Source organism: Siphateles boraxobius, unplaced genomic scaffold, assembly GCF_051911475.1.
Source record: "Siphateles boraxobius isolate OS27281-9 unplaced genomic scaffold, OSU_SipBor_1 33, whole genome shotgun sequence".
In the NCBI taxonomy this organism is placed as follows: Eukaryota; Metazoa; Chordata; class Actinopteri; order Cypriniformes; family Leuciscidae; genus Siphateles; species Siphateles boraxobius.
In genome coordinates this window covers 2987511-3001848 of record NW_027508953.1, presented here as the reverse complement: position 1 = coordinate 3001848, position 14338 = coordinate 2987511, and the positions used below count along the sequence as shown (strand labels likewise).

Genomic DNA, 14338 nt, shown 5'->3' with positions numbered 1-14338 from the left:
GGCCACACAGAGACAAGGCTGTGATAGATCACACAGAGACAAGGCTGTGATAGATCACACAGAGACAAGGCTGTGATAGATCACACAGAGACAAGGCCATGACAGACCGCACAGAGACAAGGCAGCGATGGGCCACACAGAGACAAGGCAGCGATGGGCCACACAGAGACAAGGCTGTGATAGATCACACAGAGACAAGGCTGTGATAGATCACACAGAGCCAGGCCACGCTTGGCCACAAAGAGCCAGGCCATAGTGGGCACACCGAGCAGGGCCACACTGGGCCACACGGCCATGATAGACCAAAGAGAAAAGGCTGCGATCAGCCACACGGCCTTGGTAGACCATAGAGACAAGGCTGTGATCAGCCACAATGGCCACTAATGCCACATAAAACAGGAGGTAAGACTAGGCAAGGGCACACAAAACCAAGGCCACGATGGACCACAAGACCACGATGGACCATAAGTACAAGGCAAGGCAACGATATGCCACAAAGCCATGATAGACCACACAGAACCGAGCCACAAGGCCATGATAGGCCACATAGGACAAGACCACGATAGGCCACAAGGCTACTATAGGCCACACAGAGACAACGGCCACAAGGCCACACTGAACAAAGGCCACAAGGCAATGATGGACACATATAGGACACAGGAACGATATGCCACAAGGCCTCGAAGACCCACACAAGAGACAAGGCCTGCTTGGCCACGAGGCCGCTAATACCAATACAGAGACAAAACACTCAGACGAGGCCGTTAGGCCACATATAACCTATGACCCGAAGCGCTACACTGCCACGATAGGCACAAAGGACAAGGCAACGATATGCCACAAGGCCATGGTAGACCACACAGAACCAAAGCCACAAGGCCGCGATAGGCCACATAGGACAAGACCACGATATTTATACACCAACACCAGTATTTGCATGAGGATTACATTAATCGTTGCTGGAAAGGGCTTATTGAGCTTTGAGGATGATTTTGGAATCGGGTCTTATATAGGATTCGAATGCAGAGGAAGACCATCTGCCCAGGATCTTGATAGCTGACGTAGAAATGCCGCGTTCACCCGCTGTATAGTGGCTGCCCCGATAATGAGAGGGAGATAGACTGCAGCTTTTGAGGACAGTAACTAGATGAGTCCTGAACCTGAACCTTAGAGAGAGGTGCTCCGTTAAATAGAATAAATAGGGGGGAGTGATCTGAGGATCTAGGATGGATTTTAAGGAATTTAAAGGGACAGAAACTATTATTAATTTTAGAAATTGTTAATGTGATACCAGATCCTTGAGAGTAATTCTTAGAGTGCGTAAGAAAGAGAGTAAAGAAATTAGGTGAGAAGCGTAAATCAGAAAAGGAAAGACCACGGGCAGGATTGAATTGAGTAGAATCACGGCGTCTAGTAGAATATACAGTAAGTGTAGATTACAGAGCGATTGCGTGTGAATTAATTAGTCTCTCTACTAATAGTGCAGTTACTTAGTTTTAGTTACTAAGAAATGTATGCTAGAACTTTTCAGTTTCTAAGCTAATTTATTGATAAATCACAGAACAGTGTTGACAATACAGTTATATTTTTGGATACTCTACCCACCTCTGGCTATAGCAGGCCCTAAGTACATGTTGCTAATTATTATTACAAATGTAAAAAATACACGAACACCTTAAAAAGGTGTAATTTTACCAAAAACTATAATGTTACATTAAAACTAACATAAATAAAAACTTTTTTTAATGTTTCAGTTTCATTTTACAGTTAATCAGATTGGAGCAACCAAAGAACTTTCAGCTTTTTAAGACACACCCTATTAGACAGAAAATTTTGATGAGACTATGTTAATAATTTTAAAGGGGCTATCCTGGTAAAATAAAGGACAAACTATTAAATAGTCTTTTTCTTTTTCAATTTATTTAAATGTCAAAGTTTTTTTTTTTAATGATTGAATTTTTTTAATGATTCATTTAAAAATATTTTTTAATAAATACAATTATTTGAATCAATAAACTTATGTATTATACATTTGATTAATTTAGTATTTTGAATTATTATTCTATGAATTTATTTTCTAATTTATAAATTGATCATTTAGTTATTCTAGTTCTGGATAATGGCAGGCTCTTTTATCAGTGGAATAATCTAGAAATCTAGATCTCAACAATGTTACTTTGTATTTCCGGTTCTTTTGATCCTGTAAATATGGAGGCAAAAAAGCTGTTCCACACCTGATGAAGAGGAACATTACAGAGTTCAGCTCTGCAGGTCACGATTATCACGATTGATTACTCCTTTCAAAGCATCAGACTCGGCAGGTTTCTCTCTCTTCTACACCTGTCTTCCTCTCTGTTCCTTTACTCACACGTTCTGTCCTCTGTCCCACTTTCTCTGAGACAGACGTGCTGATATTTTTAACTCATTGCAGCTCTATTTTAGAGGTTTGGTGTCTTCGCTCTCGTCTCTGTTTCCATCTCTGTGGACCTTTGGTTCTGTTCAGTTCTGTTAGCAAGACAAGAAGACTGTCACAATCTAAAAATAGATTCATTTACATCTGAGAAAAGAGCTTCAATTTCTGTCGCAAATTCCACAAGCATATGCAAACCATGATTTTGCCTGTAGCTTGTTTGAATAGACAGATTTTCCCATTTGTATGAGGAGACCATAAAATGGGTTACACACATACATATTTGCACATGGCTTATGGTGTGTACACAACATGCTAGCTATAATAAATGCACCTTGAATGCTCTAGTTCAGCGTTAAATTGGTGTAGAAGACTCACTAGAGGACAAAGGCCTGTGGTTTTCCATTGTCTGTTTTTAGACTGTATAAATTGATTTCATTTTAGTCTTATCTTGAACGAACAACCTTAATGACTTTAAACCTTAAAGTATGGAATGAGCATTTAAAACATGCTCTACATGCGTGTTCACTCGAAGTAGCATTCTATTTTCATTTTTGGCTGAACTGTTCCTTTAAGTAAACTTTGTGACCCACGTATGAAAAACATAATTAGCGCCGTGTGATGTTTATTCACCTTTCTGCCCTCCAAACCTCTTCCAAACTCTTTCTGTTTGAGTGCGGGAGAATGAAGCAGTAATTAGTGATTAGTGATAAGCCTCTCTCAGTAGATTAGACCAGCGAGACTCGTCACAGCCCCACTGCTGATTTACCAGCTGTGAAAACAAGACGAGAGAAAGAGGAAACACAGAGATCACCTGGGACATGTAGTACATCATTTAGATTTAACCCCACCATCTGTTTAACCGAGAGAGAGAGATAGAGAGGAGAGAGAGAGAGAGAGAGAGAGAGAGAGAGAGAGAGAGAGAGAGAGAGAGAGAGAGAGAGAGAGAGAGAGAGAGAGAGAGAGAGCGAGAGCAAGAACAAGGCCTTTATGAATGTCAAGTCAGCGAGCGCCCATCCTGAGGAAACGTGCTCACTTTGTCAAACATCTGGGATCTGCTTTTTATTTTATTTTATTTTATTTCCCCCCCCCCCCCCCTCTTTTTTATTGTTTTTTTATTTAATTTTATGTATGCATTTATGTTTTAATAGACTTACTACTTTGTTTAAAATATTTTTTTTAAATGATGATTGAAATAATATATTTACAACTCTGCACTTTTCTTGTTCACTAAATTCAACTAGTAAGTACAAAAAGTTAGTCAAACAGCTGGTCAAATGTTCTTGCTTCTACTGAAGTGCAAGATATTCTTTGGATCATCTCAGATCATTCTGGAGAATATGACCATCACGTTTTGTTCATGTCAGCTCCAGTACTGCTGTCAGTAAAGCAAAATTAATTAATCATGTGTCATACTTTTCACTCAAATTGTTATGCTGACAATATAATTTGTAACAAAAACCTTAGAAAATGCAGAATCGAAGCATGTGTACTAGTAGTCTTGACCCCACCAGCTGGTAATCTACCTGAGTAAACAAGCTAGCAGGGTATTGTTGTAATTCCATGGTTACTTGAAGTAAAACTCCCAGCAAACACCTGTGGAGTACTTCATGGTTTCAGATCTATGTGACAGAGTTACTCAAGCTGCAGATATAACCAATCACTGAGAGATTGAAGTGTTTCTATACGCCATAGTGAAAACAGTTTAAACAAGCCAATCTGTTATTTAATCTGTTTTGAGAACGTCAGATATACACACAGTGTTAGTGCACAACGGCTTTAGCTGTATGTATGAGAGGAAAAAACATTATGTAAATAATGTCTCTTATTTTACAAGAAATAGGTTCTAACTGGTTCTAATTATTGTGTGTGTGTGTATATATATATATATACAGGTGCTGGTCATATCATTAGAATATCATCAAAAAGTTGATTTATTTCAAGAATTCAACTTAACAGGTGGAACTAATATATTATATAGACTCATTACATGCAAAGTGAGGTATTTCAAGCCTTTATTTGTAATAATTTTGATGATTATGGCTTACAGCTTATGAAACCCACAAAGTCAAAATCCCAGAAAATTTGAATATTACATGACATCATACAGTAATTACACAGGAATACCATGGTCATTGAACCAGGTTTTGGTTCTTTTGGCAGTGTGGGCAGGTGCAAATCCTGCTGGATTATGAAGGAAGCATGAAGTGCTCTGAAAATGTCCTGGTAGACGGCTGCGTTGACTCTGGATTTAATAAAGCACAGTGGACCAAAGTCCTCTTTTCTGATGGGAGCAAATTTTGCATCTCATTTGGAAACCAAGGTCCCAGAGTCTGGAGGAAGAATGGAGAGGCACACAATCCAAGATGCTTGAAGTCCAGTGTGAAGTTTCCAAAGTCTGTGTTGGTTTGGGGAGCCATGTCATCGGCTGGAGTTGGTCCACTGTGCTGTTCACTCAACGCAGATGTCTACCAGGACATTTTCAGAGCACTTCCTGCTTCCTTCAGCAGACAAGCTTTATGGAGTTGCTTCCTTCATTTTTCAGCAGGATTTGCACCTCCCCACACTGCCAAACGAACCAAAACCTGCATGGTTCAATGACCATGGTATTCCTGTGTAATTACTGTGTGATTTCATGTAATATTCTAATTTTCTGGGATTTTGATTTTGTGGGTTTCATAAGCTGTAAGCCATAATCATAAAAATTATAACAAATAAAGGCTTGAAATATCTCACTTTGCATGTAATGAGTATATATAATATATTAGTTTCACCTGTTAAGTTGAATTCTTGAAATAAATCAACTTTTTGATGATATTCTAATTATATGATATTCTATATATATATATCATAATTTGCCAGCAGATATATTAGGCTGCTGTCACTTTAAAACCTGACGCACGGATCCATTACTGTTACCCATGCGTTTTCTTTCTCAACTGTTTACGTTCACTTAAAACATAACTGATTGTTTATGTGAATACTCACTAAGAGTGGCATTTTGATATTAATTTGGGTGTATTTGACTGTTTAATCACAATAAGCAGCAAAAAAGAACTCAATTAAGTACTGAGGGGTGGCTTTATGTGCCACAATTTGGGTGTGAGCACAAAATCTGCGGGAATGAGTAAAATGCCACTCTTACTGAGTATTCATGTAAACAATCAGTTATGTTTTCAGTGAACGTAAACAGTTGAGAAAGAAAACTCACGAAGAGTGACATTTTGATATTAATTTGGTTGTATTTGACTGTTTAATCACAATAAGCAGCAAAAAATAACTCAATTTAGTACTGTGTTGCTTTATGTGCCACAATTTGGGTGTGAGCACAAAATCTGCGGGAATGAGTAAAATTATGCGCAATAAATGCAGTCCCATGCTGAAATTCAAGCCCTGTGACACCAACAATATTCTTTCGGAGCAAGTGAAACGAGTGAGTGAGGGGAGGCGGGTTTGTGTGTCAACTCGCTGTTGGAAAGATGAGAGAGCGAGAAAGCGCAGCTAGTATTGTGTATCTATTCGATATGTATCGATTTTTTTTTTTTCACTACACTCTTAATTTAGTTTATTATTTCAGATGCCTTTTAAAAAGACTACAATTGACAAATGTGTATATTATATTTGAAATTCAACCCGCCAAAATGGCTAGTAGGAGTGACTGCTTTACAGCCACTCCTGCATTTTGCGGGTTGGCGGGTGTTAAATAATCAATTACTTTTTTATTCCTCCAAAGCATTTTTGATACTTGCAGTTAACAGTAATATGCAGCGTACCTGATAACTCCATTAAGTCTCCTCAGAGGAGTGAAATGTTCCTTTGGGTGATTGTTGTTCATTCGACAGCGTGTTTGCAGTGTTTACACGTGTGTGTTGCTAATTGGAGGAATTGGACTGTGTGTGACTTAAATGCATCATCATTTCTGCTAACGCTTTACCTCGACTGGAGCAAGCTGAACAGGGTAATTGAGTAGAACAGAACAAACTCGGCACTGGAGGAGAGGGAGAGAGACGAATTAAGGAAAGAAGGAGTATTGACGATGTGTCAGGGATGAAATTAAAGGTGTCTAACTAGGTTTGAACCCAGGCTGGTGTTCAGATTGGTGAGAAGAGGTTCTTTGTGGTGTGAAACAGCAGAGAGAGATGCATCTGGCAGCAGGTTGTGAAGTTGACTGATGCATTACTGAACACAAAAGCTTTAGGTCTCTTCAATTTCACCTTCATGCGCGGTGGAAATGGGGAATTTCATCACACATATGATATAAAGCCTCCTCCCAGCCCTCACGTGTGTGTTGTGTGCTTGTGTGTTGGAATCTGAGGAGAATAGGGACCCTAGTTTGTGCTCCATAGGTCTTCATATATGCAATCCCGGCAGAACCCTCTCTCTCATTCTCATCCTATCTTCTTCTCCCTGGTGTGCAGACACATTTTAAGCGTGAAACTAACAGTAACAGCGGGCTAGCGATAGGCACCTCTGTGTGAGCTTTGACATGGGATTTCCTCTCTGCATAACAGTTTATGAAAATCAAAGACACTCTTTTCTCAGCCACTGAAGGTTGATTGTTTTATGTGTGAGTATCTCTTGTGAATGAGGGGAGGAGTCAATAATATTATGATTGGAATAAGGGGAGGGGTTTTGAAAGTATGATTGGAATGAAGACGTGGTTATGATACTGTAGGAAAGAGGATGAGTTACTAGTGTTCCCCACAGGATTTTGAGAGACTACCCAGAGGAGAAATGTATTGCTCAGTGGTTGCTTTTCCTACGCTTCCTAAAACTTAGGAGAAATAAGAGTATAGAGACAACTGAGATGTGAGAAAGTCCTGAAAGTCCAAATTGAGAAACATGGGAACATTTCATGACATTGGATTTTTTTTACACTCTGTACACTCTGCTTATTACACACACAGGGACACCCAGCAGCACACACACATGCCAAATATTAAAAATAAAAGGATTACAATGTAAAAGATTATTATTGTGTACACAAAGATATGGTGGAATCCGGCTTGTCTCGTAGATGGTCTGCTTGCGTTCTTTAAACTCGCACAAGAGCAGATCCTTTTCCTCGCTAGAGACATGTTCAAATCCGCCATGGCGTGAGTGCAACTGGCTTTTAAAGGGAATGGGAGATGGGACTCTGGTTGGTTTTTAGAATGTTACGCCCAAAACTAATCCATTACTCATTAAGAGAATAGGGACAACTCTTTTAGACCATGCGCCGGGTGCGCCGACCATTTTCCCCCTCGTTAAACTAGCAAAAGTGGATTCGGACATGCCATAAGTGCACTTGCGCCGTGCACTTCAGACCATGCACTTGGATCGTTAAAATAGGGCCCAAAATGTCGAAGACCTTTTATGTTATTATGAGAAGGTCAAAAAATATGTCAGTATATTATGAAACTGTAGTGAGAAAGAATAGGCTGGGTTATTATAGAAATTATGTGAGGAGTTATTGAAATTAAGGAACCAAATATAAAATGTAGTTTCTATAGAAATAATTGGACTAATAATGGGAGCTTCGACCAGGGAGTATTCTTCAGATTACTCCCTGGTGGAAGCTGAGAGAATTATTTCAGTAATGCTTCTAGTTCTTGTAGCACCATCCATACTGATGGGAGGCCAGTGGAATTATGGGAGCATGAACATCAGGATATGGTTAGCAGTCAGCTGTGATTGGCACTGGACAGCTCAGCTGAGAGGCCTATGGGAGAAAAACTCAATTTGGAAGCAGAAAGGGAACAGAGACCCAGGAGCAAAACTTCTGAGATACAGCAATAAAAGGCAGACGCACCGCAAATCTGCTCGGAAAATAGCTCCTCCAATGGGTTATTCTGCTTCGTGTGCCTGCTGAGATGTTGCTTTGTCAATTTAAATAGGGAGCAACTAGTGTCAGAAAAGCAGACACATACCTTGAACTTTCACCATCTTTCTCTCACTTTGGTCCTCTCTGTCTTTAGTTAGTTCTTTTATTTGAAATTTGTCAAGGCAGGATATTGCAGCACACAAAAAAAGAACAGTTACTTTAGCAGCACAAACTGAAATGTGTCAAACATAACACATAATCAAACATCACATGTAGGTACAATTATAAAACTATTTAAATGCACACATAGACTTAAAAAAGAACAAAAAATCTAAGCAGACACATACCTTGAACTTTCACCACCTTTCACTTTCGTTCTCTCTGTCTATAAATAAATGCACATACAAACACACAGTGTCAATAGAAATATGTTTTTTTTTCTTGACAATGGATCAATAAAATGGATCAGCCAGTCAGCAATGCATTCATTTTATTTTTCTCAAAAAATGTCTCTTGTTTCTTTCCACAGCTCAGAGGATTATTATGAATACAGCCATGGTATCAGTGCAGAATCATATGACTCTTACGGTAAGTGTCTTTTTTTTCTTCCCTCAATGCAGTTTTATAATCACATGAAATTACTGCAGTCTTGCTTGATTTCCTCTCTTCTAATGCAATTTTATAATAACGCCAGTTAGTACATGAACCTTGAGTCTGTCACTGTCTTCTTTTGCCTGTAGCACGCTCGGCTCCTGCTGTACTGTTGTTATAAATACTGCTGGCATTGCAAGCCTTTTGGTTGCAGTATCTATACAACAGTATTGAATTTACTTGAACAGACAGTTACAATGAATGTAAACAGGAGACGGGTTTGGATGCAGCGAAAGAATCAAAATGCTGTCGGACCAGCGTTCCATGGAAGGGAAATAAGTTTGCGGTTAGGAACAATGTCGGTACAAAAAAGCATAAACATGGCAGAGATATCTAGAAAAGAATTGCAATGCTCTGGAATTGCTGATGTTGCTGTTGTAAGCTCATTGTCCCAGCCAAAAAAGATAAGATGTGCCATTATATTTCTCAGCAGCTAGAATATTAATGTGTGTGTGCTTTTAGTTTGTATATACAGAAGCATTTGTGCAGACTGAAGCATTTGTGTGAATTTTTGTAGAATATATAAATGATATTGTAACAGAATCAACTGCTAGTTTTGTTTACAACATAGTTTTAAAACTTAATTTTTTTTTTTAGCTTTGGGCACTAGAAGTTGATTTTCCCTTTAAAAAGATATTTAAAAGCTGTTTTCCACGTGGAGCTCAAGACATGTCCTCACAAGGACAAGTATTTCAGATATTACCTTTTTTGTGGGGACATTTTGTCCTCATAATGTAGGGTTTACCAGGACCACACACACACACACACAATCCATAACACTCAAGTTAACACTTTCCAGGTGGTACAAAACACAGACAGCTTGTCAGTTCAAGGAAGAACTTCCTATTATCCGGCTGATACACATCCCTATTCTTTCTAAACGCAAGGACAGTGCGTGTGAACCCTTTCCTTGAAGCTAGCGCGGGCTAACCTGAGATTGACAGCTCTCTAATTAAAGATTATTGGCTATGGCTCCCATTCTGAAAAACAAGTGATTTTAGAGAAACGGCCTTTGTGCCTTTCTGTCCCTAAAAAGAACTGAAAACGAGCAAGATCACACAAAAGCTGCCGTCGATAGCGCTCTCGCTCATCGACACGGACGCTCGTGAATGAGCTCTGCTGTTACGCTAATGGTGGCGGTAACCTCTCGCCTGAGGGCACTCCACTAAACCCCTTTCAAGTGGCTATTTGATCCTCTGGTGCAATTAAAGTAGTTTTGTTCTTTCTGAGGTGAAGGACAAAAGGAGGATGTTTGGGGACGTTTCTCTTTGATTGTCAGTGTTAGTTGGGCTAAATGATCAGAGATCCCATAAGCTCAGAAAGGAAGATATTGGGTGGTGTCGTGACTCTTGGGATTTGTTACTTTAAAGATTGGTTTTGTTCTGTAAAAGTCGCATTTGAAAGTGGTTTGGATTCCGGCATGTTCCACAACTATAAATCATTAACACAAACTTACAAGGAAATTACACTTTACTGTCGTCGAAGCATGCTCGAGGTCACATCTTACCCCAAAAATGCATTTCATATTTAAAAAAATATGTATAAAATATGCTGCTTAGAGAAAATGAAACTTATTTTTAGGGGAAAAAAGATTTATATTTTATAATGTTTATTAAATGTTGACAATTACCCAAATTCCCCCCATTCTCATGTCAATGAGTCCAGAATGTATTAATTTGTTTTATTTATTTGTCTGTTTTTTTAATTGATATGCATTACTATAATTTCAAAAGCATGTATTAAAGTAAAAGAAAATGATAACATTTTAATTTTATAATTATAATTATGTATGTATATATATATATATATATATATATATATATATATATATATATATATATATTATACATATATATATATATATATATATACTACAATTAGTCAAATAATATTGTAATTTAATATTACAATACAATGCATCACAATACCAAACGTTCTTATTTGTTGTAAAATATGCTTAATTTTCCTAATGCAGAATATCATTTCTTTTCATTTTTATTTTGGGGTAAAATATGATCAAGTTTGTTTATTTATTTATTTATTTATTTTTATTTCAACTAAACAATCACAACAAAACAGCAGTGTTCATAAATTATGATGGGGGAGTTAAAAAAGTAAATATATATATAAAAAAAAAAATCTTGACAGGTTGCCCTTTTTTTTTTTCACCAAAACATGACACTGGTAATATTTTCACCTCATTTAAAAATCTTGTTTATTCTTTAAAGCTTATATTCACGTCGGTAGTTGGAAATTCAAAGTAGTCCATTAAAATGACTTTAAGTCATCGTTTAATCACATTTTATATGTGACTTTTGATGTGTGTTATCACATCTGTATTGTTAGTGTTCTTTCTGCACACGTTTCATTGTCCGTTTACATACTGTATTTGACTACAGTGTAGACAATCATCACACAAACTGATTTAATTCACCAAAATACATTTGTGCATGTACTCAAACATGTCGATGTTAGCCTGTGACGCAGAAAGAAACATATCTTACAAATGTTGTTCAGTGTTTTATGAGCATGTTTCACTACAGAATGTTCGAAGAATGTTGATGCTTTCTAACAAAATCTAAAGGACTGTTTCACTAATAAACTTCCTGACCTCTGCTCTTTGTCTCCCTCTTCAGGCCCGGAGGAATGGGCAAACAACCGCAACAAGGCGCCACCAGCAAGGACAAGCAAAGGAGTGTACAGAGAGCAGCCGTATTCCCGGTTCTGACCAGCTACAATTCTTCGTGTGCCCTCCCAAGTAATGGATTTTCTATGGACTCTATTTCCTTTTTTGCAAATAAAATCAACCAAAACAACAAAAATAGAAAGTTGAAGAAGTTGATGGGTAAAACTGACATGGAAGAGACCCCCACAAACGGAATATTACGGGATCATCGGATTTTGTAGTTTAAATCAGAGAACCAATCAGAATTCAAATAGACTCACTAATGTCAGAGGGAGGCGGGCACTAGCAGTTGGGGGCGGAGTTATATGAGGTGTACGATGTTTAGATTTAGCAGGTCAGTTTTTTGTAGATACTTTTTTTTTTTGATGGGTGATCAGCTTCAATGTGTCCCTTGTAAATTTGACCTTTAATGAAAGTTAAGTAGGAAAAAAGTAAAAGAAAATCTCAGTGCACCTGTTGTTTTTCTTCTTTTCTCTTTTCTAAATGGAAGGTTCTTCAGCGTTAAAGGGCTTATAGGAGCATGTCGTAAGAAAAAAAAAAAAACTGTGTGCAGTTTTAGTTGCGATGAGAAAAGCCTGCATAGTTTTGTCTGGTTTTTGTGTTGAGCGTTTAAACCCTTTAATGAGCTCTGTGGTAATAGGTGTTTCTCCTAGTGAGCAATCTACTTTTAGACCTTCTCATGAGCATCTAAATCAAAACTTTTTGACTTTTAATCTGACTGAAATTCACAGTAAAATGATTGTGGCTAAAATACCCAATTCAATTTCCCAATTTGAGTTGATATATGATAGATTCCTTCAAGAAATACATCAACGTATTGACGTTTCCGCACACTTTCCTGTGCAATTCTAATCCTTTATAGCACATATAATCCTTTATACACCACTAATGTTGGTTAGTCCATTAGTATGTCATATAGCGTGGATGGGTTAAAAATAGTGACAGAGCATTTAAAAACAAACGAAAAGCTTCGCTTGTGATAGTCTATGAAATTTAAAGGGAATCCAGCAGTTTTTGGCACATTGTGTATCCTTTAAACCTTGTTGTAATGCATTTTAAGTGCACAGCAAAGTGTTACTGGTCATTTCTAAACCAAATACTGTTGACTAAAGTTTAACTAGTACTCTTTTATAAAACTATTAAAGTCTAGTCAAATGTATGCTGAAGTTTAAAAGGTGATAGTAATGAAAATTATTGTGGTACTGGTGGTGGCAGTTTAATACATTTCTGTTAAGAGCTATAATATTTGTAAGCTTGTGTAAGCCCTTTAATTCTCGTCTCAGTTGATTATAAAATAAACTTTTTGAAAGCAAAATTATCATTGTGTTTGAGAGCACATTTTGTCCTTGTTCACTTTGTTAAAACTTCATAATCTAAACTAACATCTGATGTGTATTATCATTAAAAAAGTGTAGCGTACGTCATGAGAAAAAGGAATGGGGGAAAAAATCCATTAAGCCCACATAAATGTGAAATAAACCAAAAAGTTTAGTTACCCCAACCCCTCATCTTAACATTGTAGTACCCCATAAAAAAAAAAAAACTGATGCATGTGACTATTTTGACAAGAATTCCCTCTGTAGAATTAAATTAATTGCAACCAGCACAATTAAATTCATCTGTAATATACCGTATCCAGCAGCTTCAAAAAAAATTCCAATTATAAACCTACCTTATTATCTGTTATAATTATTTCTACTTGAAAACACATGAGACTCTTCTGTGGTAAAGCATATGAAGTTAATTATCTACTAATATATCTTTAATCATACTCCTTTACATAATTTTTGCAAGACTATATAGATACGGTACTATTGCATCAGTAAGATGTTGCACATGGAAAGTAATTCCACATATTGTCTTTCATATTCTAAGATTCAATAATGTAAGCAGTGGCTTTTTGAACTTGGTTCTTTTTGGGGATTTCTGCTTGCTGTTTTTGCTCTTTCTTCCCCCCTTCTGGTCACATGACCGTCTCTATAGTCCACTAAACAGCCCGCCCCCACATGACCTCTAAATGACCCCAGCTGACCTCAGAGCTGATGAGGATGGCGGTAGCTGTATTTACAGGCCTTCGTTCCACAAGGTAAACAACCTGTCACAATCTAATCTCATCTAAACTAGCCCTTAAACTGGATAAAACAAAAACAAACCTGTTCATTTAAAGTTTTTCTTGGCTTACGGTTTGCTGAGGAACTTAAATTAGAAGTAAAATTGTAAAAAGATTAATAAATAGCTGTAATATTGCTTTAACAAATCATTATTATCACCAATTATGTTTAAGAAGGAGCTAAACTTATTTATTTTTATGTGTGCTATAGCTTTAAATAAATGAATGTTTAATATTATCATACTATAAACTTTGTAAACCATTGCACATTTATGGTAAACTTGAGTTTGTTTGTGTCTTTTTGTTGTTGTTTTTATCAGTACAGCTTCAGGTTTTATGTTTCTCTTTTCTTTTCCAGGTTACGATAGCTGAGCCTGAAGCCGTGAAACGCCACTGATGCTCTTCTCAGATTGTTTGGGGTGAGCTTGATATTTTGAAAAAATCATTTTTGAACTGTTAAATGTGTGTGTGTGTGTGTGTGTGTGTGTGTGTGTGTGTGTGTGTGTGTGTGTGTGTGTGTGTGTGTGTGTGTGTGTGTGTGTGTGTGTGTAGTGTATATTTTTCAGTTTGAATAGAGTGTGTTTGTGTGTATGTGTACTATTTAAACTGTTGAAATATATGATTTATTTATTTATTTATTGATCAATTAATTGACTGAACTTTATCCACAAATGTGGA

The 14338-nt window shown here is 37.3% G+C and overlaps 1 protein-coding gene across 2 annotated transcripts in view; it reads left to right on the top strand.

The window, feature by feature from the left end:
* Nucleotides 1-14044, top strand: part of khdrbs3 (KH domain containing, RNA binding, signal transduction associated 3) — a 152309-nt gene extending 138265 nt beyond the window's left edge. The window contains exons 8-10 of one of the 2 annotated variants that reach the window (XM_077195035.1): nucleotides 8743-8801; nucleotides 11501-11622; nucleotides 14019-14044. In XM_077195035.1, the coding sequence (XP_077051150.1) occupies nucleotides 8743-8801; nucleotides 11501-11592 (151 nt within the window). In that variant the 3' untranslated portion in view covers nucleotides 11593-11622; nucleotides 14019-14044. Of the gene's footprint in view, nucleotides 1-8742; nucleotides 8802-11500; nucleotides 12866-14018 lie in introns of those variants that run through there. The other variant, XM_077195034.1, reaches the window with a different exon arrangement.
* The last annotated feature ends 294 nt before the right edge of the window (nucleotides 14045-14338 follow it).